The sequence below is a fragment of the Lipotes vexillifer genome, unplaced genomic scaffold (genome assembly GCF_000442215.2).
Source record: "Lipotes vexillifer unplaced genomic scaffold, Lipotes_vexillifer_v1.1 scaffold534, whole genome shotgun sequence".
Classification (NCBI taxonomy): Eukaryota; Metazoa; Chordata; class Mammalia; order Artiodactyla; family Lipotidae; genus Lipotes; species Lipotes vexillifer.
This window is the reverse complement of record NW_006787833.1, coordinates 2,016,317-2,044,039: the sequence shown is the minus strand read 5'-3', so window position 1 is coordinate 2,044,039 and position 27,723 is coordinate 2,016,317. Positions and strand designations below refer to the sequence as shown.

The following is a 27,723-nucleotide window of genomic DNA, read 5'->3' as shown; positions in this document are numbered from 1 at the left end:
GTATATATATACTTTTTCATCCTCTTTCCCATTACAGTTTATATTGAATATAGTTCTGTGTGCTATACAGTAGGACCTTGTTGTTTATCAAGGACACAATTTTATTACTGTTTGTGAGCTCAATACTATGTGTGCTGCCTCTTATAGCCAAATTTACTTCTCTGCAGGTGTATGCTAAATTAATCCTTTGTACCAACAAATGACGTGTAAATCTGCTTAAAGACAGTGTTGATATTATCTGGCTTTGAAACAAATGGGACAATTCGCAATACTTTTCCCCATTCGAAGAAATAAATCCATTTGAGTTTATTTTTAAAATCATAAAAACAACAGTAAGTTTTAGAAAAGAATTATTAGATAAAATATGTTGGAATAAACACCACTGGCCAAGAAGAAAATTAGATTTTCCTGAAGACTGAACATGGAAGATTTTCAACACACTAGCTGTTTTCTCCTTGAAGAATTAAACATTGGAACAAATATTTTTGCTGAGTACTTGGAGGAAAGAGCTTTACTTTGCAAAATGGTTTAAAAAAAAAACCCCTTTATCTTAGAGAATAAACTGTGGAAAATTGTTGGATATTAATCTAGCAATGAAAATAACTGCACCTACATGAGAAACCCAATTTTAATTACCTGTTTTGATCATTGGTAAAACAAATAGAAAGTTTCCTTCTTTTTTTACTTAGCAACACTGGTGTCATAAGTGATGGCAGAAATATAATTAGAAATATTAATCTTTTAAAATGGATATGTGAGAATAAATACAGTTAAATTAAGCACTTAGATGACTTGGACTAAAATTTATTTTGGAATTAAGAAACAGTTTCAGTTTGTTTTTGGTAAGCAAAACAAAGATAAGCTAAGCTTAAAGAAAGGGACAAAATTTCATATACACTAGGTGTAAATTTTAAAAAGATATCAAAATAAGATGGTAAAAAAATAATGCTTGTATTTTCTTCTCTGATTTTTTTATATAGTGTTTTTCTCATCAAGAGGGACAGCAGAATTAAATTAGAAATGCACAAAAGTGAAACATCTAGATTAGCTCCAAATATGTCTAAATCAAACAAGTCACTTCCTATGAGTCAGCTCATGAGTTAAAGAAGAAATTACAAAGCAAACTGGGAAACATTTTGAGCTGAGTTATTATAATGAAAACCCAACATTACGCTGCTAAGATAATATTACAGGGAAATTTATAGCACTAAATGCTTATGTAAGAAAAGAGGAAAGTCTCTAAGTCTACATAGAGGAACTAGAATAAGAAGAGAAAATCCATCCCAAAATGAACAGAAGGAAAAAAATAATAATGACAAAAGTAGAAACCAATGGAATAGAAAACAAAAAGAAAAGTAAAACAAACAAACAAATGAAAAGGAAAAAAAAGAAAGAAAAATCAATGAAACAAAAACTGGTTCTTTGAAAAGAACACTAGCCAGATTGACTAAGGAAAATTAAAGGGAATAGAAGTTACAAGTTGCCAATATCAGGAATGATGAGGGGAAACCACTAGAGGTCCTACAGACGTTAAAAGGAAAATGAGAGAAAATTATGCCAAAACATGTAACAACTTAGATGATTCTTGAAAGATGATTCCTTGAAAGACAGACTACCAAACCCCATTCAAGTAGAAATAGATAATATGAATAGCCTTATATCTAAGAATGCAATGGAATTGTTAAAAACCTTCCTACAAAAACAAAAAGCACCCCCCCCAAAAAAAAAGCCCCAAAACTCCAGGCTCAGATGACTTCACTGGTGAATTGTACCATATATTTAAGTTAGAAACAATACCCATTCTACACAAACTCTTCCAGAAAATAGAGAAGATGGGTGAATACTTCCATCTAATTTTAAAGAGCTAGCATCCTCCTGACACCAAAATGAGAACAAAATTGTAAGAAAAGAAAACTACGGATCAATATTTCCCATCATGTATGCAAAAGTCACTAACAAAATTTTAGGAAGTTGAATCCCACAATATATAAAAAGGCTAATCATCATGACTAAGTGTGCTTCTTGCCCAGAATGCAATTTTGGTTTAAAATTCAGAAACAAAAATTAACCGAGTCGCCACTTCAATGGGCAAAAAGGGGAAATCATTTAATCCTCTTCATAGACACAGAAAACACATTTGACAAAACTGAATACACATTCATGTCAGAAATTGTTAAGAAAACTAGGAAAAAGAGAACATTCTCAACTTAATAAAGGCATCTATAAAAACCCTGCAGCTAACATCAGACTTAATGGTGAAAGACTGAATGTTTTCTCCTTAAGATCAAGCTAGGGTCTATCAACGAGGCAAGGCTTTACCTTTTACTTTCACCACTTCTATTCAGTCTTGCACTGGCAGTCGTAGTCTACGCAGTAAGAAAGAAAAAGAAAAAGAAATAAAAGGCAAAACTAGGCAGTAAACAGTTTAACCTTGCCTTCAAAGAGGTCTGGCCTTTGCCCTCAGCTTCTGAGAGGTAACCTCTATGCTCTCAAAAATTTATGCTTGAGAGGAAGGAGTATCTTTGGTTTTGGGGGGTGGGAGTGGCTCACACCAGAAAGACCCAACAGAGTGATTCAGGATGGGGTGTTTGGTCACATCATCTCAGTCATCCTGGAGACTGAGATCTATTAAGTGGTCAATCAAACAATCATACCTATGTTACGGAATGCACCCTCCACCCCCCGCCAAAAAAAAAACCCCAAAACCCACAACTGAACACTGAGGCTTGAGTGAGCTTCCCTGGTAGCAGCATACTGTTACACATCAGTACTAGGAAAGTAATCCATCCTGCCTCTGCAGAAGAGAATAATGGGAGCCCTGTGTCTGGCACTTCCCCAGACTCCAATTTATGCACTTTTGCCCCTGGCTGATTGTAATCTGTATCTTCTCCCTGTGATAAATTGTACCCATGAGTATAATAGCTTTCAGAGTTTGGTGTGTCCTTCTAAGTGAATTATTGAACCTATGGGTGGATAGGAACCACCCGAATCTGTAGTTTGTGTCAGAAGTGAGAGTGATCTCTTGCAGGGACTATTCCCTGTAACTTTGTAGCTGGTTAAACTTTTGAGCATACAGATTAGAAAGAAAGAAGTAAAACTGTCTTTATTCGCAGATAACATGATAATTTTTTCGAAAATCATCACACAAAACGCTACTAAACTGGTAAGGGGGTTTACCAAGATCTCAATACAGACTGCATTTCAAGACTTGTTGTATATGTATACATGTAGCTCCATGAAACAGTAGGAGGTACAGAAATAGATTCTCACAGATGAACAACTGATATTTCAACAAAGGTGCCAAGTAATTCAATGGGGAAAAAATAGTCTTTTGAACAAATGGCACAGAAACAAGTGGATATTCACATGCAAAAATGAACCTTGGCCCTTACCTCACACCAGATACAAAAATTACCTTAAAACTAATCATAAACCAAAATGTAAAACTATGAAACTTGTAGAAGAAAACATAGGAGAAAATCTTGTGACTCCGGATAAAGCAAAGATTTAGACAGGACACAAAGACCACAAACTATAAAATATTTAGAAGTTGGATTTCATCAAAATTAAAAACGTTTGCTCTTTGAACATCACTATTAAGAAAATAACAAGCCAAACCATAAACTGGGAGAAAATATTTTCAGGACACTTATCTGATAAATGATTTTGTATCCAGAATGTGTAAGGAACTTTTACAACTTGATAATAGGACAGACAGCTCAGTAATAAATGGATAGAAATTTTAAGAGACACTTTACCAAAAAAGGGATACAGATGGCAAATAAGCAGTGAAAAGATGCTCAATATCACTAGTCATGAGGAAATGCTAATTAAAACCTCAGTGAGATACTTCTTACTGACACAGTTAACCAAAATGGCTAAAAACAAATAAACAAATCTCAAGCACATGCTGGCAACCACACTGCTCAGCTGGAACTCCCATGCTATGCTGGTGGGAATGCAAAATGGAAATGGTACAGCCCCTTTGAAAAACAGCTCAGCAGTTTCTTATAAAGCTAAACATACACTTGCCATACGACTCAGTAACTCCATTTGTGAAAACAAATGTCCCAACAAAGACCTGTGTGTGAATTCCTATAGAAGACTTATTATTAATAGCCCCAAACAGGAAATAACCCAGTGTTCACCAACTTGTGAATGGATGAATTATGCATGGGACATCCATACACTGGAATGCCTCTCAGCAATTAAAAAAACAAAAACAAAACAAACCCAAAATACTGATACATGTAAGAACGTGGATTTTTTTCAAATGCATTATGCTAAGTGAAAGAAGCCAGATTCAAAAGGTTACATTCTGTATGAGTATATTTATATGATTTTCTGGAAACAGAGCGACAGAAAGTAGATCAAGGTTGCCAGAGCGTGGGAGTGAGGGTAGAATTGACTACAAGGCACATGAAGAAACTATTTGGGGTTTTGGAACTGTTTTGTAGTGAATGTTCTTGTGGTGTCATAACTCTTCAAACTGGACACCTAAAAAACAGTCAGTTTTACTTTATATAATTTATACCTCAATAAACTTGACTTAAAAACAAAACCCAAACCCTGTGAAAAGACATTTGCAACATGCGTGACTGATAAAGGATTAGTGTCTCAACTCTAGAATATGAAAGAATTCTTATGAACTAATAAGAAAAATTCAAGTCACTTAGTAGAAATAGGTGCAAAAGAACGAACAGAAATTCCCCAAATAAGATGAATAAAAAATTAACAAACATAAAACTGCTTAATCTCATTTAGGAATCAAGGAACAGCCAATTAAACCTTCAGTTGGATATTATTTCCTATCCATCAGATTGGCTCAAAATGAAAAACTAGACCATTTTGAAAGTCAGTTAATGTGGAGCAATGGAAACTTTCATCCACTTCTTGTGGGGCTGTAATTTGGTAGAACTATTTTGGAAAACAGTTTGGTATTATTTAGTAAAGTTAAATAGTGTATACTTCCTGATCCTGAAATTCCACTTCTAAGCACATAATACCCTTCTGACATTCTGCCACGTGTGTAACAGGAGATAGTATAAGAAAGCTTGTAAAAAAGAAAAAATACAACCCCCAGTATTCATCAAAAGTAGAATAGATACATAAGTTACTTTATAGCTTTACAATGTTATATTCTTCCACAATTCAAATAAATGAACTATAGGCACAGGCATTAAAGTGAACGAATGTCAAAAACATTCATCTGCATGAAAAGAAACCACAGAAGTACACACAAAATTTGTGTAGACAAGGTTCAAAAGCCTCTCTCTCATAGGCTGTAGAGCATGATCATTTATAAACATGTAGCTGGAGACAAGTTGCCTGTATTTACATTCTAGCTCCCCAGTTCCTAGCTGTGTAGCCTTCAACTCCTTGCACCACAATTTTCTCACTTGTACAGCGAGGGTGCAAGCACTTATTAAGAGATGCTAACATGCTGGCGTAGCACATGAAGAGATCATAAATGTTAGGCATTATTATTATTCCCTAGCCCACTAGGTGGAAACTCAGTGGGGCCAGGATGGCATACAGGGGGGGGGGGAACCCGTATGTGCCATTGAGCACACGGGGCAGCAGTTAAGACAATGCACAATGACAATGGCTCTGAGTGCAGAAATCTACAGCTGGCATCATGGAGGAGTGTGAGCCACCAGGACTCAGGACCTACAGAAAAGGAAAGGGAACTGGGATTTCTGGAGCCCCAGGGACAACTCAGCCTAAAATACCAGTTGACATTTGTAGCCAAGTCCTTAACTGTTATGATGAAACAAGAATTAGATAAAATCAATGAAGTCCACACTTGGTGCAAGATAAGAACTACACGCAGTCCATTTCCAATTTCTTTTTTCCCTCCCGGCACAGATTTCCCAGATGGTATTTATTCCACGCCTTTTACTTGACCACATTCTTCCTGTCTCTCAATTGATTGCTTATTGGCAACTTCTTCAAAGGACAGGACAGAAGGAAAAAGACACAAAGTGTAGAGCCCATCAAACCTCACATCTAAGACTTAGCCATTTCTTAAACTCAAGATGCGGTATGGTGAGGCTGAATTTTCATTATGTGAAAATAATTTCGGGGGGAAGTGAGACTTTTGGGCAATCACATGGTTGCCTATTTTATCTGGCTTCTTATCACTAGTTTTTTTTTTTTTTTGCAGTACGCGGGCCTCTCACTGTTGTGGCCTCTCCCGTTGCGGAGCACAGGCTCCGGACGCGCAGGCCCAGCGGCCATGGCTCACAGGCCCAGCCGCTCCGCGGCACGTTATCACTAGTTTTTTATAGTTTGATTACTGAACTGTCAGTTTGGAGAATAAAGTGATCTCCTGTTTTGATAGCCTTAGCATTATCATACAGGGTTGACTCTACTTACCAGTGGAAAGCTAATGATGGGTTGAAAAGAATGAAACTTTATAACCAAAGGGAACTGTGATCTCTAATACATTAGGAAAATTCCATATAGTTTTTACTAGTATTTTATCATAACTCCTATACAGAAAGCTATTATTAAAGTATAATTACTATAATGCCTTGTTTATTACTTACCCTCTTATTTCTACTTGAGCTACAGCAGTGATGTTGATTTGCAGGCTCACAAAATTGCTGTCTGGGTTGTCCTTGTTGGAACTAAAACACAGTTGACATATGATTTAAATTTATTTTCTCAGACGTGTTACTACCATAGACGATCATAAAAAACCTTCTATATATCAGAGGAGCAACATGCATTACCAATATGATCATTTGGAAAACAAAAGTATATCCATTCTACAAAATTGTAACCATTTGTAAGTGGAAATGCTAAGATCCTCTGTGAGCAAAAGAAATGTAATAACTTTCCATGAGGAGACACCGTATCTGAAAACATAATATATTTCTAGAGAAGCCAACATGTCTTTGCTGCAATGACTAAGCCCAAAAGGCAGTAAGCTGAGTTCTTGTCCAGCTTCTACAAGGGACGCATTCCTTAACTTCTCTGTGCATCAAGTTCATTGCCCATCAAATGGGAAAGGACAGCACAGTCAACTCCTGATTTTCCATACTAATAAAAGGAGAACTGGCATGAATAATCCAAGAGCAGCACATAATAGAAAAAGTGTTTGTGTTTGGCTCTGGAATGCATCATACCATACATTGTTCTGGTAGCAAACTTATCTTCCTTATGGTTTATATCTTAAGTAATATTAAAATAAGTGTACTTTACTGCATGCTCACTGGCTGACTAGGATGAGGGGTGAGGAGTGAGGAGTGAATTAGAAGCATGGCCAGTGGAGAGAAGAAGTAAGACCCCAGGAAGAGATTAACACAGTTAGGAGATAACATATATGTTCATCAGGCACCTCAAAAATCTCAAGATAGAAGGTGCATGTTTCATAATATTTCTTTGAACAATTTGGCAAAATTATTTTTAAGTTTGCTGTTTCTTTCTCTCAAATATAATTAGATATAAAATTTAACTTTAAAAATGCATGTATTAAGCAACCAGTGCTGTAAGGAAAATAAAACATCATGTCACAAGAGCCTGGACCAGTAGCTGGGCTTTGGATGCAGCTGCCATTTGCACCCATTGTCTTACTGGGCTGTCATCGAAATCACCCTAATATTCCAAAGGATAACGCAGCTTTTAGCAAACTGGGATATGACACCACCACTAACAGGTCACGTTTATATTCAGGTCTCATTAAGAAGAGAAAGGCTCCTCTTTTTTCATCTTCAAATCTCATGCAGATGCAATGGACAAGCTCTCACACTGATGATGGTAATGGGGCATGTCCTGACTAGCTTTTGAAGCTTTCCAAATGTGGGAGCTGGAAAAGATATGATAAAGGTCTGCTTTCAAAGCAGGAGGAGACAGAATTGTTCCCACAATGCTTTTGAAAAGTGCTGTTCGATTGTATATACTGATAAGGCAACTTAAACAGCAAACACACATAAAAGACATAAACAGGCAAATGTCAGGCTCATTTCCTGCAAAGGGGTATCACTGCTAAGCTTGTGATGAGCCTAGAGGGACTTGTTCACCAAAGTTTGAACCCCAGTTTCCAGGCCACTTTATTATGATCACATCTGGGGAGGATCAGTCAACTAAAAAGTTTTTTTTTGTTTTTTTTTTTTTAAAGCAGGATTCTGACTTACTAACTACTAAGAAGTCATTAAGTAATTCCCCTCGTTACAGACTTCATGGTTCCAAGTGCATTACAGGGAGCTCTTTAGTTTGGAAGCTTAAGTCTAATTGTTCCACATTTTTACCCAGACCTTGTTCTAGTTTCTAGGTCACTACTGCTTTGCAACAGTGGAAATTAGAATTATAGAAAAAAAGTTTTATTTAAGTTATCCTATAATTCTATTGCATTTTGCTTCCAAATGGTTTAAATAATACAATTTTCATGACAATATCCTGAAAATATAAATAGATGTCAAGCATCGCAATTGTCTTGGGACAGGAGTCTAATACGAGGCTTATAGAGGCTGTTCTGAAAAGTCACAAAAGCAGTGGCAGAATCCAAGGCTAATTAAAGTCACCCTCTGTCATACAGGCTTGCCGGGGCACTTGGTACTGCAACCAGTGGTGTCAGCAAAATCTCCTGGTAAGAAAAGACACCAGGCTGGATATATAACTTAGGTGCATCTTTCACCTCTTTCCTGGAGGGAAACCTCCCTCACTAATACCACCGCTCCATTCAAACAAACAATTCATCACTGCCCTGGATGCTGAGCTATTTATACTGTCGGTGCTATAGTTCTTCTCAAAAAATGATGAATGTTCTCTCCATGACTATAGCTTATGTCGTGTACCAAGGATAAACATGTTTTTCACTTATTACGCCGATGCTATTTTCTTTCTCCTTATTGTTTCCTAGTTTCTATTTTCTGACATTCCCCCTATGCTTTCTGCAGTCTCTGGAATGTCCGCAAAAACAATACAATGTTCATTTCACCATTACTGAGGAAGCAGCTTCAAGGATGATCACAAAGATCTGTTTGTACGTGGGAATCGCAAACTGAGACCAGCTCTAAGCAGGGAGGAAGATGTTTACATGTCACATAGAGCCAGGGCATGGAGTGACCACTTAATGCGAACATTTGGTGACACAAAATACTTTAAGTTTATTAATTTTCTCTTTTGCGTTCTATTTGCGGAAAACGATATTACATGTGGGTACCGGTGGTCAATGTGCTCAAAAGCCTGAGTTCAGACTTGAGAGCATTTGGTTTAATTTATTTTTGGTTTAAGCACATTTAAACTGAATACAAACCATCCATTAAACACTTATGTACATCTTTGGAGCCCGCCAGCAAAGCGTGCAGATAAATGCTCACCACTGTATTTGAATATTAAAAGTATTCTCAAATACTTTTATCTCTAGAACTTATGTTTTGGGAATTTGATGTTTAGTATGTTGCTGTTGCCTCTCCAGTTCTTTCTACATTTCTGCATTTTTGTATTTTTCAGGAAGATGTTAAAATAGTCATGAGTTTCTATAGTGTCTGAGGATATGGAATATAATCATGGACCATTTTAGATGAAGAGTGATGTTTAAAATGCGACCATTTCTATTTTCCATCAAATTCAGCACTTCCTCTCTAAATTCATTATTTGAATGATGATCTACAGGATGGTTTTGGGGAAGGCATTTACAACATCATTTAGTGTCCTTTGCTCCTTGATTCAGCTACTAGTTACATCCATTCTATTATTCGAAACTGCAATTAAGGGTAAGAAGCAAACATCAGGAATTTGCTTTGCATCTTTGTACCAGACTTCCTATCTAAAGGCTGCAACTTTTATGAGATAGGTATCTTTTTCTGAAGTGATGCGAAGCTTCCTGCTGCTGCGGGATCGATGTTACAGACAATGATGGTGAAAAAACAGAAACTTCAGGTTACTGAAGTGTCTGGAGAGATGGTGGTCCTTCCCTGTGGAGTGCTTTTTCTTTTTCTCTTTTTTTTTTCTGAAAACTTAGAAATATAAACAGGAGATTTTCCAAATGAAAATATTTTGGACTACCTGGACCTTTTGGAAAATATACATTTATATAGATACAAAGAAGTGATTTAATGAGCTTTTGGTAAAATGAAGGGATATGATAGATGAATTCACTCCATCTGTATCCCATCACTAATTTGGGTAAAAATTTTAAAATCTCTAAGATTCAGCAGAAAATATTTAAGTTAAATTCGAAAAAGAACTGACTAAGGTCAGACAAGAACACCTAAGTTAGAAAACCTTCCTTCCTAGAAATCTATCACAAAGTTGAGAGGATATGGTTTGTGACACAGGTTGCAGATTTTTTAAATCTACTACATTCTTATAGAGATTACATATATATATTTTTAAGATTTTTAAATTATTTATTTATTTATTTAATTTTGGCTGCGTTGGGTCTTTGTTGCTGCCCGCGGGCTTTCTCTAGTTGCGGCGAGTGGGGGCTACTCTTTGTTGAGGTGCGCGGGCTTCTCATTGCAGTGGCTTCTCTTGTTTCAGAGCACGGGCTCTAGGCACACGGGCTTCAGTAGTTGTGGCTCATGGGCTCTAGAGCACAGGCTCAGGAGTTGTGGTGCACGGGCGCAGTTGCTCTGCGGCATGTGGGATCTTCATGGACCAGGGATGGCACCTGCGTCCCCTGCATTGGCAGGTGGATTCTTACCCACTGTGCCACCAAGGAAGTCCGGGATTATATATATATTTTTAAAAAAATCGTAAACCTCTAACTGAAGTAGCTATTAGAAAGTAATCCATTGTGTAAAGTAATTACTCTAAAAGTCATCACACTCTAATGACTTCACTTCTTGCAGGACAGAAGGTAAGTTTAGAGATTAGTCCTCATGCACACCAGTATTTGAGAACCAAATTGTAGGTACTGACTTCAAAGTCATCGTTATATTAGAACAAGGGTTGAACACACTGAGCATGTGCTGTCTATATCAGTGTTTTTCAAACGTTTAAAATTGCAGACCACAAATACATATGTGTGTGTGTATACGTATAAACACACACATATATATTTATATACATCCTACAGGATGTCTTATGACACACATTTACATGTATCTGAAAGGAATTTTTCATGAACTCTGATATATTCCATTCAACATCCTTTTCTTTTCATCCAGGTCTAGAGCCATTACATTGATTCCCTTACTGGCGAAAGGGTTTAAGTCCACACTTGGGAATCCCTGGCCCCCATGGCACATTGCTCTCTGTAGGTCTTTTAACTCATGAAATATTATTTTCAGCCATGCAGGAGCAAACAAAATAGACAGAGACAAGGTAAAGTCCCACTTGAATCGTGGGGCAGAGTCAGCCTTAGACAAAAGGGGCAGCTCCCTTCAGGGTTTGGCTTAGAGTTGCCAGAGAAGGTCCTGCCTTCTGAATATATGACCTTACCTGCGTCCTGCCTTGCTGCTCACAATTAAACCATCAGAGACTCATTCATCCTTGAAAAGTTAGATTTCAAGATCGCAAGCTCAAAATCTATGCTTTTTTTTTGCAGAAATTATGTTCTCAGGGATTAGCTGACCCCCAGCAGAGAGAATGGCAGGATGTGGTAGGGGTACTGGTGCGGGGTGGGAAAAGCCATGTGCATCAGAAAGAGGAAAGACGGAGGAGCGGGTGGGGTGGGATCGTGCTCAGGACAAAATTTTACTGTCACACCTTGGCCTGCAGAATGGATCTCTTCTTCAAAAGCCACACACACACACACACACACACACACACACACACACACAAAAAGAAAAGAAAAGAAAAGAAAAAGAAAAAAACCCGAAATAACTAATAACTGAGAAACAAAGGAAAAATGGTCTGTGAACGTCTGGGTTCTAATTTCAGAAGAAAGTTTAAGGTGAAGGAGCTTGATGAGGACATTCATTTCACCATGGATTCTCTTTACTACTGAATGATGATGGTATTTCAGGCATGTAAAGGTCTAACCTTCTGATTTGGAGATCGAAGTTAATGCTTATGTTTGTTTTCTCAAGTCGTGGAACTGCAAATCGGAGGCCCAGAGAGGACTAAAAAAAAAAAAAAAAAAAATCACAAGACACTAAGTTTATTACATGGAAGGAAGCTTATACATAGCATAGAAATCTTTTTAAGTCATCCCTGCAAATCCCCACCGTAGACTGCTGTCCCTTTTTCTGCTTCTACCTTGGGGTAGCTGAGACTTTGGGGCCCAGGCGATGTGAGTCCCTACACATTGCGGTTCCCTCTCTTCATTTATCCTCCTATCAGCTCTTTTCCTGCCACCTCTGTATGTGCTAAATTAAAAACAACCTAAATATACGAGAAGAGATTGATTTAGAAAACTGTGATGATTCTCTTTGATGGACAGTTATGTCATCGTTGAAATTACATCTGTGAAGCCTATGCCATGTGGAAAATGCTTCTAATGTAACTATGGTCCAAAAAGAAAAAAGGTTGCAAAGTTGTATGTGCCATGGTTTCACCTATGGTTTTAAAAGGCTACCAGTGTAAAAATTACTGTACAGGAGTGAGGGTGTCTTGTAAGAAAATCTACCAGGATAATATGCTGCAGTTAAGGTTGTGAGTATATGGATTATTTTTTCCACCTTTCTTTCTTTTCCAAAGTTTTAAAACTGTTCTTAATATTTTTATAGTTTGAAAACAGCTTTTTAAAAACCTGGAGAAAAGTGAATCCAATGATAATATAAATAAGGAAGTAAAAGTAATAGCTGAGACATGTAATTATGTTACTTAGGCTCTCATGCACTGTACTAAGCCTTATATGCAATGTCTCATGTAATCACAACATCCATACTACGAGGTATACTGTGAATGCTGACATTTTACAGTCCAGCAGCAATCTGAGGATTAGGGAGATTACGTGCCTTGTTCCAGGTGCAGAGCAAATAATCTCTAGATTTGGAACTGAGATTGCTACAAGCCAACTCCAGAACCTGGAACTCACAGCCACTACACTATGAGAATCAAACCAGCAATCAAACTCATGTTATTATGAACCAGTTATAATATGAACTAATAATAAACCATCATTTTTATCATAAATCATCATTTCACTAGCCCTTACCGAATGAGCTGCAAGCCAGGTACTGCCCTGGTGGCTTTACATATACCATATCATTGCATTGCTCCACACATTCCTACAAACAGGTATTCTCCCATCTCAGTGTGACTTGCCCAAGGTGTCACTGCTGATCAATGGAGAAACTGGGATAATAATTAGGGTGCGCCTAATTATTAAGCCTATACATCCTTATGCCCCAGCCAGGGTGAATTCCTTTATAATTCCAAATGTGCAATTTTCTGTCAGACCTCTGGGGCTTTGCACATGCTCTTCTCTCTTCTTTAGACACTTTTAAAGTCTTTTCCTGCTTTTTCTACTTGCACAACTCCTACTGATGCGTCAAAACTCAGGACAAGGGATCCTCCTGCAATACACCCTCCAAGCCCACAGGCCAGGTCAGGCAGAAATGTTCTCTTTATTCTTTGTCTCCTTTGCTACTCACCCATGACTCAACCTATAATGTTGCTAAATTTTAAGTTTCTTATGGAATGGGGATTGTACATTTTCATCTCGATATTATCAGACTCTAGTTTAGTACCAGGCATATAGAAGGGGTGTAATTAAAAATGGTGAAAAAGAGTGTGCCCTTGTTTGCACACTTCCAGTGATGGGGAGCTTACTATATTGTGGGGAGGCCTGTTTAATGTTGGTCTTTTATTATTCAGCACAAGATGAGGATACCCTAAAGGTGTGACAATTTCATACTGATAAGAGATATATGTTCTTAACTAGAACCAAAAGCCAGATCTCTGGGCATTGATTCTAAAGAGCCTTTGTTGAGCCACTGTTTTTTTTTTTTTTTATTATTATCCTACTAGAGAGACCTTGTGAATTTTTACAAATCTTATCGGTATATAAATATTTTACATTACTAAAGCTATTACATGAAAATGATGTTACTCCTTACAAATGAGAAGTAAACTTCTGAATACAACCTTGAATGCTTTGTTAAAGTAAAAAGTCACTTGAAAACTAGTTTTTAAAAAATATCAGGACTGGGATAATTAATCCTGGCAATTTGTGATGCTTTTTAATAGTTAGGACTACTTTTACAGTTGGAATTTTACTACAACCCATTAAGAGTATGTATTCTTTTAGAAGTAAAAAATGAAGAAGTAAATAAATCAAAGCATTTTATAACAAAACAGAATGCAATAAAATTTGATGTGTTTAAGGGCATTCAAGGGTGAGATAAGAAAGCTATTAGGTTTCTTCTACTATAGACCTCAGAGATAAACGAATACAAACAATTTACTTCCTTGACTTCGAAAGATTATTTGCTGGTAAAATGGATTGACATCTTTTCACAAAAACACATCTGTGGCTAAGACCACACTGCCATTTTTACCCTCCACTTTGAACAACACTGGTGTCCAGTTTTTGTTCCAAGATTATCCTTAGTTATTGATGATCTTAGATGATCTCTGGTCTGGATTTAACACTTTTAATACTGAAAAAGGAATGAGTGCCTGGTCACCTACAGATGCTAACACCATTACCACCATGTCAATTCATTTCTGTCTGGCCTGAGGTAGACCTTTTCCTATCAAATTGGGTGGCTGAATTTTTCTTGAAAACTAGTCAAAGGATTTATTAGCTTCTAGATAAAAGGATTCTAATGAAAAATGTTCTAATATCTCAGCTTAGACATCCCATTCTATCTTTCATGGCTTTGCTGAAAAATCTCATCTGTTATTCATTAGTTTTTATCCAATTTTTGCAGACCTGCTAGAACGTGGTGGGCTTTTTGTTGAGGCCTGGTTCGAATCCTGGTTTCTGTTCTTCATTATGTGAGACTTTGGGTAACTCATCTGACTTCTCTGAGTCTCAGTTTCCTCATCCATAACACAGGAGAAATACCTGACTCATAGGATTGTTGGTAGTTGTGAAAATTAAATGAGATAACACACACAAAACACCCAGTGATGGAATTATAACACAGAGGGCAATCAATACATGTTAGTTAATAAAAATCTATTATAAACATTTACCTTTCATTTAAATATTTACTTTGTTGACCCAAGAAGTGAGTTTACTAGACTACAGCTTGGCATATCTTTTAAATACTCAGGATGAACGGAATGATAATCAATTTAGAATATAAAAAGGCAAACATATTACTTTAGCACAATATCCTAGATTATAAACTGGGAATAGGTGTTACTGGATAGAAAGTTTCAAAGGCTCAAATAAATATGAGAAACACTGGGCTAGAAGGTTTCCTTCCTGCAGAACTTCTCAGAACCTTTAAAATGGAACAGGCACCTGAATGTCCCAGGGGAGGATGTGATTCTCAGCAGTGACTCTAGGGCTCCCTTTTAAAGGCTTGCCTCAAAGGATTAACACTCTTTGGAAGACGCTTTGGGAAGCTGTTCTAATACAAACGTACACACTCACACATTTCCAGGAAGGTTTTTTCAAACAGGCCATTTCATTATCAATGAATCATAAGCATCTAATTTAAAACAGAGGAATACATATATTTAATTTGTAACAATTACGTAGTATTTGCAGATTTCAGGGTTTTTTTCCTGATTTATGACTCCATAAAATAATGATTTCTACTGTGATATTTATTACAAGGAGTTACTCTGTGTATACTTAAACTGCAATGGCATAAAATGAATTTATTGACCACAAGTAATCCTGAATGGGAAGTTCCTAAATCTGGAAACAAAGAAAGAAAAAGAAGATTCCTTATTCTTTCATAAGCCTGTTACAGATCATGATTGATCCTTTCTTTTTTCTTGCTATAAACAATTTTCTGCATTATTCTTTATCAAGTAAGATGCATGGAAAATACAGACCTGGTAAAGCTGTTTTCAAACCTGGATTATGGTAATATTTTAACAGGAAAACACTGTGAATGATATTCACATGGGAGGTATATCTAAAGTAAAAGTTTAATCATCTTTGCTAAAATTCTTAATTCTGTTATTTCTTAAATCCTTTACATCGTAGTTCTTGGATTCAAAGAAAAAATACTCGAGAAAAAAATCTGTAGTAAAAAAAATAGTTTTTAGAGATTTGTTGAGACTGAAGACATGTAAGACTGATGTCAAAAGAAAAGGCATATGGGCTTCCCTGGTGGCGCAGTGGTTGAGAGTCCGCCTGCCGATGCAGGGAACACGGGTTCGTGCCCCGGTCCGGGAAGATCCCACATGCCGCGGAGCGGCTGGGCCCGTGAGCCATGGCCACTGAGCCCGCGCGTCCGGAGCCTGTGCTCCGCAACGGGAGAGGCCACAACAGTGAGAGGCCCGCGTACCACAAAAAAAAAAAAAAAGGCATATGAAAGTTTCATCATTTTGTGTATTTTAGCTCAGATTGTCCACTCCGTGTGGGGTTGTGATGCAAAATCCCACCACCCTGGGAATTTCCTGCCTAATTGGTTTTAGTTGCCAGGTGCTAAATTGCTGAGTGCTAATGGAGCGGGGGGGGGGGGGGGGGGCGGTTTCCACTAGTTCTCTTCAAATTCAATTAGACAGAAATCAGTTAAGTGCATCTGGTTTTCTCTTACGTTTGTTCCAGCCACCATAGGGTTCCCAAGGTCACACACCACCATTCGGGTGACATTGTCCATCTTGTACTCACAGCTCAGTGGTCGCAGTGCCTGCAACGGGAAAGAACACCAGTGTGGAGTCAGGGGCAGAATAAACAACATCCTGTCGCAAAAGCAATGCTGTGGGCCAGGCAGCTTCTCTTGATTTCAAACACCTGTGTGAGTGCCTGAGCCCAAGGGTTCATGTGTGACCATCAACTCAAAAGAGAAGCTCGTGAGAAAAGACCAAAGTTTAATTTTAAGAAGAGACGTGTTGGATGGGTAAACACATTTGTTGTGTTTCATTGAGAAAGAAAATGCTTAGTAGAACATGTGTGTGTGTGTGTGTGTGTGTATACACACACACACACATTTTTTTTTTTTCTTTTTTCCTTTTTGGCCGCTCCGTGTGGCATGTGGAAGCTTAGTTCCCTGACCAGGGATTGAACCTGCACCCCCTGTGGTGGAAGCGCTGAGTCTTAACCGCTGGACCGCCAGGGAAGTCCCTGAAAATGCTTAGTAGACTGTTTATATGAACTTTTTTTCTTTTTTGTGGTACGCGGGCCTCTCACTGTTGTGGCCTCCCCCGCTGCGGAGCCCAGGCTCCGGACACGCAGGCTCAGCGGCCATGGCTCACGGGACCAGCCGCTCCGCGGCATATGGCATCCTCCCGGACCGGGACACGAACCCGCGTCCCCTGCATCGGCAGGCAGACTCTCAACCACTGTGCCACCAGGGAAGCCCTGAACATTTTTGAAGTGATTTGCACTACTGTTCATGTTCAATTTGGGCCATGAAGATCATGGATAATTAAACATAACTAAACAAATTAATTTTTGCAAACATGAAATGACAGCAAGATGTATATTATAGATTATCCTACCCTATCCAACCCAGTGACCATTTGCAAGAGAATTGCTTTGGACACAAATTTCTCCATACCATGGTTCCATTTTGAGATTACACACCCAATCTTAGTTCAATCCTATAAATACTTAAGATGGAAAGAGAACACTTTTTTATGCTTACCCACTGCTTTTCACCTCCTGTCTTGCCCCATATCCTGTTCTGATTAGAATGTATAAAAACTCAAGTTTGAAGAGGCACTTAGAACTATGTGCTGGAGAAGGTCTCACGGTTACAGCCGACGGGCTTATTTTACTCAGCCTAATGTCCTTAAGGGTCATCCATGTTGTAGTATGTGGCACAATTTCCTTCCTTAAGGCTGAATAATATTCCATTGTATGTGTGTACTGTATATTGTTCATCTGTTCACCCACTGATGGCCATTTGGGTTGTTTCCACCTCTTGGCTATTGTGAATAGTCCTGCTATGAAAATGGATGTGCAGATATCAGTTGAGATGCTGATTTTATTTCCTTTGTATATACACACAGAAGTGGCATTGCTGGATCATATGATAGTTCTTTTTTGAAGTTTTTGAGGATGATGTCATTTTTAAGGGGAAAATTTGGGGAGACTATTGTTTTGCTGATTGTATGAGGTGGTGTTAGTATTTCTTATTGGGCCCCAGTTCTTGAAAACTGCTTTGTTTAACTGGGCACCTGAGCATCTGATAGCTCAGGACTAATTTTTTGATTATTGTTCATTCATTTTGGAGATTTCTCTGAGGTTCAAAGAATAATTTTAGGAGATGATCTGGATCTTAAACTGCATTTTTTGAGTCCATTGCCAAAGCCTGTTATTTGTACCATAATGGCAATTTAGTACACGAGGGAAAATAAGGGTTATATTTATTGCAGCATTTGTGTTTGTGTTTAAAATATTGTTTATTTTAGCAAGAACAAGATTGTGATTCAACACTGGTTTCAGTTTAGTGGAAAAAACTGAGATTGTGGTGTTTTGCTTTCTAGTCTTCTGTCCTATGTTTATGTGAAAAACAAATGAAACGAAAACAGTGAAATCTAGTGGAAAAGGAGTTATTAACCTATGTTTGTGTTATTATAAATGTTCCTGTGTTTAAATTAATGGATCTTTACAGTGGAATATTATGCCAGAATTACAAAGGATGTGTTATATCTATGAGTGTTGATCTGGAATGATAGTCTATGAAACGTAGACGTAGAGATGGAGGTGTGTATGTGTGGGTAGAGAAAATAGTCTGCAAGGATATATAAACTGAGTGGAGAAAAAGTTATTTCTATGTGGTAGCATTAAAAAAAAAAAAGTTACACCCAACGGAGGGGAAAGTAAAGGAGGTTTATCTTTGGACTCCTGTCCTCTGGTCACAGCTCTCCCTTATGTCTTCAGGCTAGAAATCCACATCTGGATCTCCACCCTGAGCCCCTTTCCATCTTTCAAAACCCAATGTCCCTATGGCCCTGCTCTTGCCTTTGGTAATAGCTACATATGTTCATCCGTTATTTCACTCTAACTTGTTAAGTGCTACTGATATATTACCTGTCAGCCTCATTCCTAAAGATAAGCTTGCAAACTGAGGACTTTCACAAAGGACCCCATGAGAGGACCATGGAAGAGGGTTCCAAATACGAGGACCACTTATCCGTCTGTCAGCTCTATCGAAATTTCATTTAAGGAAGTAATGTGAATTTTCAAGGATAAGTTTCAGAAACCACCTCCTTTCCGTTCTTTCCACATGGTTGAGAAAAACCAAGAGCCAAAACCAAAACAAAGAAAAGGCAAACAAACCCCAGATACCTAAGTCAAGAGCTCTGTGGGTAAATCATACGCTTTAAGAAAATAAGCTTAAGCAGGCAGGGCTTTTTTGTATCTGTTCTCTTCGCGGTGCCTAGAAAAATGTCTAGCACAAAGTAGTAGACGGTGTCAGGAGATACACAGCAAACGTAGCTCCCAATCTTTCCTACAAGGAGCCTGAAATGAAATGGACAAGCACACAGCTGAGTATAAAGCCCTCTTCCTGCCATCAGCCATTGAAAGGTGTGTTTTAACTCATGAGAAAGAAATGAAATCTCTGATATTCAGAGGCAGCATTTAATACCTGCTCTTTCCAAATAACCCGAGTGACATGTTAGTATCCTAAGGAGGTAAGAAACATATTTTCCAAAAGCTGATAATATTTTTGCTTCTCAAAGGTAGCTTTAGCATGCATTCAAGTTCTGAGGGATCCATAACTAACCCTAATTGTACAGAGATGTTTTGTGTTGGGATTACTAACTCAATCCTGAAAACGGGAAAAAAAAAAAAAAGAACTCAGCAAAAGCTTTCCAAAATACCCACGTGTCCCTTGAATATAATTCAAGGATTTGGTTTCTATAGTAAATATTTTTATCTTATCTGAAGGTTGAAAGTCATATGTACGTTTTTTTCCCTGGCTTTCTAGAAATAGCTTTTTCACATCAATCAGAGATCTTTTCTCTCCCCAGATTCCCTACCCTTTTTCTTTTTTTAACCTTTATTTCCTTTCTCTGAGTGGGAGAAACAATGATTGTTTTTATAGGTATTTCTAGATTATTTTCCTCAGCTGTTCCTGGGACTATCTTGTTCTCATCCATTTATAGCTCTTAGAGTCTTATTCATTCACTGAAAATATTTACTGTGTACCTGCCACTTACCAGGCACTGATCAAAAAAAAAAAAAAAAAAAAAACACCCTTGTCCCCCTTAAATGTCCTATTATTATAAGAATCATAATAAGGAATCACAAGCAATTGTAACAAGCACTGGAAACACACAATTAGTACAGTTTGTTAAGTTTCATGAGAGCAGAAATTCACAGTGATGGAGGAGGACAGGCACATAGAAGTAAGCAATCAGAGAAGACATCCTGGAGGAAGTGACATAACCTCATAGGGGGCCTGGCAGCTCAGTGGTTAAGAAGACGGGCCTGGACCTGACAGCTGAGGTGTCAATCTTGGTTCTGCTACGTAATAGCTGTGTAACTTTGGGCATGTTTCTGAATTTTCCTTATCTATACAACGGGGATAATGACAACCTTACCGTTTCTCTATCAGGCTGTTATGAGGACTAAGTAAATTGAATACTTGCAAGAGCACAGAGCAGAGCCCAGCTCATAGCAATTGCTCAGTGAATTTCAGCAGCCTCAGTCGTTATTAGGCTGAGGCCTGAAGGTGAGTAGTAAGAAGTAAGCTGGGGAAAGGGGATGAGAGAGTAGAGTTACAGAGGGAACAGCAGGTGCGAGCTCTCTGTGGCGGGAGGGTGCATAGGTATTACAGAAACAGAAAAGAAATTCCATCCCTCTAGGACTAGGGTGGGAGGTAAAGGAAAGAAGCAAAGACTCATGATGAAGCTGAGGAGGTCAGCAGGGGTGATGTAATTAAGGGCCTCATAAGTCATCTCAGGGCTTTGTAGGACTTTATCCTACAAGCAATGGGGAGCTAGTGAGGGTTTTCAGCCAGAGAGTGACAGAGTCAGATTTGCATTTTAGAAAGAGGGCTTCCCAGGGCTTCCCTGGTGGTGCAGTGGTTAGGAATCCGCCTGCCAATGCAGGGGACACAGATTTGATCCCTGGTCCAGGAAGATCCCACATGGCATGGAGCAACTAAGCCCGTGAGCCACAACTACTGAGCTCGCGTGCCACAACTACTGAGCTCGCGTGCCACAACTACTGAAGCCCACACGCCTCGAGCCCGTGCTCTGCAGCAAAAGAAGCCACTGCAGCAAGAAGCCCGTGCACCACAACGAAGAGTAGCCCCTGCTCACCACAACTAGAGAAAGCCCAGCAACGAAGACCCAACACAGCCAAAAAAAGAAAGAAAGAAAGAGAGCTTCCCATGCAGGGAAGGGGCTGGAGGCTGGGAGATGGGGAGATGAGTTAGGAGACTGGTGTAGCCATCTCGGGAGAAGATTGTGCCAGCCTGGAGGAAGGCAGTGACCATGGCAGTGAGATGGAGAGAGGATAGGGTTGGACAGGTGTAGGACTGACTTAGGCTTTAGAAACTGGGTGGAGACTGGCGCGATTCTCTGAGACAGGCTAGAGAGAGGAGGAGTGTGGGAAGATGACGTCTAGTTCCAGACGCACTGCATGTGAGGTAGTTTGAGACAGAGGAGTGGAGCATGTATGAGGTCCCTTGAATAGACACATTCATAGTGACAGAATGTGGAACACTGGGTACCAGAGGCTGGGGAAAGTGGGCAAGAGGGAGTTGGTGTTTCATGGGTACAGAGTTTCAGTGTGGGATGATGAAAGTGTTCTGGAGATGGACGGTAGTGATGGTTACACAGCAATGTGATTATACTTCATGGCACTGAACTGTACACCTCAAAAGGGTTAACATGGTACATTTTATGTTACATATAGTTTACAACAATAATAATAAAAAGATAGAGCACATGGGCCTTTATTCCTAGAAAAATTTAGAAGGTCACCGAAAAGAATTGTAAAGGCTGTGGCTCCGTTAAGGTCTCCAGAGAAAGAGATGATCAGCTTCTACATTTTCGAAAAGATGAATGTTTTTAGCCAAAGAACAACAAAACTGACAATCAGATAATCCCTCATACTTTTCCCCTTGAGAGAAAATTGTTAAAAAAAAACTTGAACCAAGTATAAATAAAAAGAGACACAAACTTCAAACTGCTTAACAACAAAGAAGGAATTAGAATGTGGCTTAGTCATGTCAAACCAAATTCTGCCCAAGGGAATCTGATGGAGGAAAAACAGTTAAAGACTCATTGGAAATTATAGATAATGTCTGTTATAATGTTTAAAGCCAAAGATAGAAATGATAAATGTTTCCTGTATTTTCCACCCAACAGTGAACAGTAAACTAGATGTTTTGTTAAAAGAAGAATATTTTGAATAGATGCTTTGTTTAACAAAGTCAGGGGTGCAGTGACAGAAAGGGAGTTGAAATAAAAATATAGGAAGAGGGCTTCCCTGGTGGCGCAGTGGTTGAGAGTCCGCCTGCCGATGCAGAGGATGCGGGTTCGTGCCCCGGTCCGGGAAGATCCCACATGCCGCGGAGCGGCTGGGCCCGTGAGCCATGGCCGCTGAGCCTGCGCGTCCGGAGCCTGTGCTCCGCAACGGGAGAGGCCACAACAGTGAGAGGCCCGCGTACCGCAAAAAAAAAAAAAACAAAATATAGGAAGAGCCCTGGAAGATTTTTTAAAATAACATACTTGAGCTTCATTGTTTGTTTGTTTATGTATTATTTGCATGTAATTATTCTTAAGTGATATGTTCCTACAAATTTCTTCAACAGAAACTCGTGATGATTTTACAACTGTCAAAGATACTTGATTATTGCTCCTCTGGGTTATTTTTTCACTGAGAAGATAATTCAGTCAAAACATAAGTCATGAGACTAGAGGTGTGCACAGAGAATTTTGTATTCCCCACATTTGTAACTGCCTTTCAAATACTGACATCACAACCGTTGTTAGCATTTCTTTAGAGGAATTATTTTTCATTAAATTATTTGATCATTAGAATATGCACATTCCCAAGAGGATGCAGTTTTTGGAAAGTAGCAGAACTTTCATAAACTTCAGTTAAATGAACATATCCATCAGCAAGAATTTAAATAACACTCATCATGCCGACTTCTACGTGAAGTGCAGGGATGACTATAAAAGTGTGAAACTTGGTCTCTGCCCTTAATTGTGAGTCTGTGTACCTCTGAAACCAAGGGACTCTCTCTGTTATCCTTCAGTGTATTTATAATGGTTTTAGAGCGGAACCTGAGGATATTCTGAGTGGGAAGATTCATACTGTGATAAGGAAAGGAAATCTATAAAAAGCATTGCTGTCAGTTTAACAAATACTGGCATTGCAGGACTGGCAAATGACAAAAACCTGGCTTTTTCTTGGTCCCGGTCCCGAAAAGGTGGACCAAGAAGAAAGAAAACATGAACGTGTTTCTTTTCCAGTGCCTGTCTAGGCTGTTTTCAGTGCTCAGCTGGGATTGGTCAGACCTTCCTCCATAAGCAGTAATGAAAACCAGACCTCCTGGGACCTGCTTGAAGCATAAAGGAACTCAAAGACCAGAAAACAGCCAGGGAGGGTGGGAGTTAGCTTGGGGAGTGTAGCAGATGGATCACATTGATGAGCTGTTTCTTTCAGACAGCTGTCTTCCGTGTTTCAGCTCCCAATCTTGGGCCAGTTTATCTTTGCACCGTGGCCAAGAAAGATATTAATACTGCTTAAGACCATCTTCCTTCCTGGGCCGTTGCTATTCTGCTTAACAAAATAAGGTGCCATTTTGTTTTCTTTTATTGAGGAAGAAATCCTCAGCTAAGATGACTTAACATGGATTTGTCTTCAAAAATATACTGAGCTCTTTCCTCCTCCAGATCACCTATAGGCATTACCTTGTTGCTGCGTTCAATCCCAACATAATCAGCCTCTTCTGGAATTATCACAAAGAGCTCGGCTTCGTAGGCACCTTCCCCTTCATTTCTCGCGTTGATTATGAGCATAAGGTGGTTTTCATCTCCAATGATGACCTGATGCTTATCTCTAAAAATGCAGTTTAAAAAGAATCATTAGGTACTATGCATCTCTGGATTCATGGATATTTTATTTAAGGACTTAGAAGAAGATGTAAACATGCAAGACTGGGGAAAAAAAACAAGATGGATCGTCATGAGGGGGTGGTGAGAAGAATCAAAACTATGTCTGGATGAGAAGGACAGGAAAACATCCAGGGGTGTTCTGGTAAATATTTAACAACCAGCGCTTCAAACTAGTGGTTACCAGTGGAGGAGGGGGCAACATCGGGGGCGGGGGGAGGTACAAACCACTGGGTCTGAGACAGGCTCACGGATGTATGTACAACTCAGGGAATAGAGCCCCTACTTTGGAATAACTGTAAATGGAAAGTAACGTTTAAAAACTGTATAATAGGGCTTCCCTGGTGGTGCAGTGGTTAAGAATCTGCCTGCCAATGCAGGGGACACGGGTTTGAGCCCTGGTCCGGGAAGATCCCACATGCTGTGGAGCAGCTAAGCCTGTGTGCCACAACTACTGAGCCTGCACTCTGGAGCCCGTGAGCCACAACCACTGAACCCGTGTGCCACAACTACTGAAGCCCGTGCACCTAGAGCCCGTGCTCCGCAACAAGAGAAGCCACCGCAATGAGAAGCCCACGCACCGCGACGAAGAGTAGTCCCCACTCGCCGCAATTAGAGAAAACCCGTGCGCAGCAACGAAGACCCAACGCAGCCCGAAATAAATTTATTTATTTATTAAAAAAAAACCCTGTATAATAAATAAAGTAACAACCAGTTCTCAAAAACAAAAGGAAACAAAGAAAACCAGGATGTGTAGCATTTGCCGATTCCAGTGGTGTAAATCCTCCCACTGTGATCCATTTCAAGCTCCCAACATACTTAACGATCTGCCAGGAAAAATTCCCGAAAAGTTAACAATTGGCTCAGAAGCCAGGAGGAGACGGCTTCAGCACATCCCATAGGAGGAAGATGGGCAATGGGAAGAGAGGGAGAGAAGTGGTTTAGAAAGTAGGAGGGGAAGCTGAGTGTGACGCAAAGTGGAAAATAAGAGGGAAGAAAGAGGCAGATAAAGGAAGATCTCAAATAGCTGATTGTGAGGTATTCTGAGGACATTTAATTCACTCCAGACCTCAAATTGAAACAGCATTTGGAAATGCCTACTTGGGACCCTTAATCAAAGCTATTGCTTCGGACACTGGCTAGATTATGAAGTTTGGAAAAAGTCCCCTTGAGAGGTTACCAAGAAGCTTCCAAACACTGGCAGCAAGATGGTTCCTGGGGTGGGGATGGGTTGAGGCAGGTAGAGAGGAGAGCAACCGGAACCACCAGAGATGAGTTAACCTCAGACAGAAACATTCCCCCCACTTTTGGTGAAGGATGGAACGGCTCAGGCAAAGTCTTGGGGGGTGTCAGTTGACACCAATGACAAAGACCTAAGCCACAGGCTAACCCAAAGTGTAGCCAAGCTCAGAAATTTCACGCAGTGCACTTATTTTGGTAGTGGTTGGAAGTGTATACTTTCTCCAGAGAAGCTTTAAGTAAACACCTGTATGCCATTAGGTAAAATGGACAAGTTTATTTATTTAAACTTACGGTCTAGCTGACAGCTGCAAGTCAGGAATGCACATGTTATCTTCTCCACAGTCAACCAGGATGTGAGCCTGTGTTGTGGAAAAACATGTATCAGGAAGAATCTGGGAAAACCTGAATCCCATCCTTTCTCTTGAAAATTATGAATGATCCCACAAGTTAAACCAAAGCTTCCCTTTCACTCTGCATGAGTCCACCTAGCTAGAAACTCTGTTCGGCAGTGACCTCCCCTTATGGGCTAGTTTACTTAGGAGCCCGATTCCAATTCATTCTGAAATGTCTGTAAAGGATGCTACTCTGGCCGATGTTTTGAGGATTACAGGCTGTATTGCTTCTGTTACAGCCACATTTTGAACAAATTAAATCTTGGTTCCACAAGAGGAAGGGCTTCTGAAAACACAGGGATGCAGTGTTTCAGGAAACATGTTCAGAGAAACCTCCCAAATGTTACAAGTGTGTATGCAGGAATGAAAACAAAAGGGCCTGGATTTCATCTTAAGGTCACAGGAGCAATGCCCAGGGCCTGACTGAGAAAATACCATCAAAGACGGGCCAGGACCTACCTGTTCGGTAACAACGTTTTCCCTGTAGTAATTCAATATTGGTTTCACCTCCAGACCTTCTTTAAAGGTGGATTCATCCAAACTGTAATTCAAACTAATGTTGATTGGAGACAATTTATCTCGGAATTCAGTTTCATCCTAGGGAAAATAATCACAAACTCAAGAAAGGCCCTGTAAAATGGCTGCAAGATGTTAGTTGGTGAAAGGCAGGCAGCATTTGCCTCTGGCCATTAAAAGTGAACGATGAAGTAATTACCACCCCAGCGGGCCTAGGCACATGCTGTGGACGTGGCATAGAGAAGCCAGTTTAATGAACGTATGTTCAGAGTTGGAATCATTTAGGCTTCGTTGAAATACATGCTTCTAGAAGCAAAATCTTCAGGTTCTCCAGATCTTCAGCAACTCACACGGATTGGTCAAATTGCACAGTTAAAAATCAGTTGCACAGTAAACGTCACTGAAAGTTTCATGAACTGGGATTTTTATTTTAATGAGGTTGGCAGAATTTGTAAGTCCCCTTGGGCTCAGAGGAAGAAAACCTCTCGATTCTCTTCCTTTCTTATCATCTCTTTAAGTCCTTGTTTGCATGAACTTCAAAACACCTTCAGCACATATAAAGTTCCCTTAGAAAAAGCACCAGAACCTTCCTGGGGAGGGAGGGGGTAGTACCAGTAGCAAGGTCTGGACTCACAGGAACTCCCAAACCATGGAGTGGGCATGCCGCCCTTCAGCCGGGTGCCAGTATCAGTCATAATGAGACACAAGGGTCGTGCACCAGCTTTTCATTCTAGGATGTGTTTGTAAACTCTGCTTTCTACAGGTTTTCCCCTTACTATATCCCCTCAAAGAGGAGACCAAATGAAAAGAGGCTTCACAACCTCATCACCGGTAAGAAGATGAAATAACTGTATCATAACGCATTTTGGCTTTCTATATCATGGTAGGTTTAGGAGTTATTGTAAAAGTACATTGCTTTAAAAATGTAATTATAATTTACTTTTAATAAAGCCTCTGAATGCCTCACCCTTTTCCTAAGTTGGCTCAGAAACGCACATTGATAAAATCTGGCCAAACATCCTCACGTAGCATAAAAATTCAAATAAGTTGTGTCTAACTTTTATGTTTTTTGCGGGGAGGCAGTTAGAAATGAAAACCACCTGAGTTAGTACTAGGACTAAAGAGTGTATTCAAAACAAGAAGAAGCTTAGGAGCAGAAACTCGCACAACATTGTAAATCAACTAAACTCTAATAACAATTAAAAGAAAAAAAGAAGCAGCTTAGGAATTACAAGCAATACATCATTAGGTTGGCTGAAGTCAGGCTCAACAGAGGAGTGTGTGGCCTTAAAGATTTCTCCTATAAAGTGAAAATAGATGTGGGTCTGTGTGAACCACTGTGATGTTTAAATGGAGAAAAATGGTTGGAATTTGGACTTCAATGTTAGAGGCCAGAAAGGTGATTCTGGAACACTTACTCGAAGGTAAACGATAAAATCCTGGCATTGGAGGGATTTCTGCCTCTTTATCACAAGAGGGAAGACGAGATGTGACTGATGGTTTTCAAGGAAGAGCG

At 39.4% G+C, this 27,723-nt stretch overlaps 1 protein-coding gene across 1 annotated transcript in view; it reads right to left on the bottom strand.

The window, feature by feature from the left end:
* ITGA8 (integrin subunit alpha 8) overlaps window positions 1-27,723 on the bottom strand; it is a 179,593-nt gene that overhangs the window by 49,206 nt on the left and 102,664 nt on the right. The window contains exons 18-24 of the mRNA XM_007460903.1: window positions 27,626-27,720; window positions 26,151-26,288; window positions 25,591-25,658; window positions 23,857-24,004; window positions 16,569-16,661; window positions 11,938-12,017; window positions 6,552-6,632 (exon numbers count right to left, since the gene is read on the bottom strand). Coding sequence (XP_007460965.1) covers window positions 6,552-6,632; window positions 11,938-12,017; window positions 16,569-16,661; window positions 23,857-24,004; window positions 25,591-25,658; window positions 26,151-26,288; window positions 27,626-27,720 — 703 coding nt within the window. The remainder of the gene's footprint in view (window positions 1-6,551; window positions 6,633-11,937; window positions 12,018-16,568; window positions 16,662-23,856; window positions 24,005-25,590; window positions 25,659-26,150; window positions 26,289-27,625; window positions 27,721-27,723) is intronic.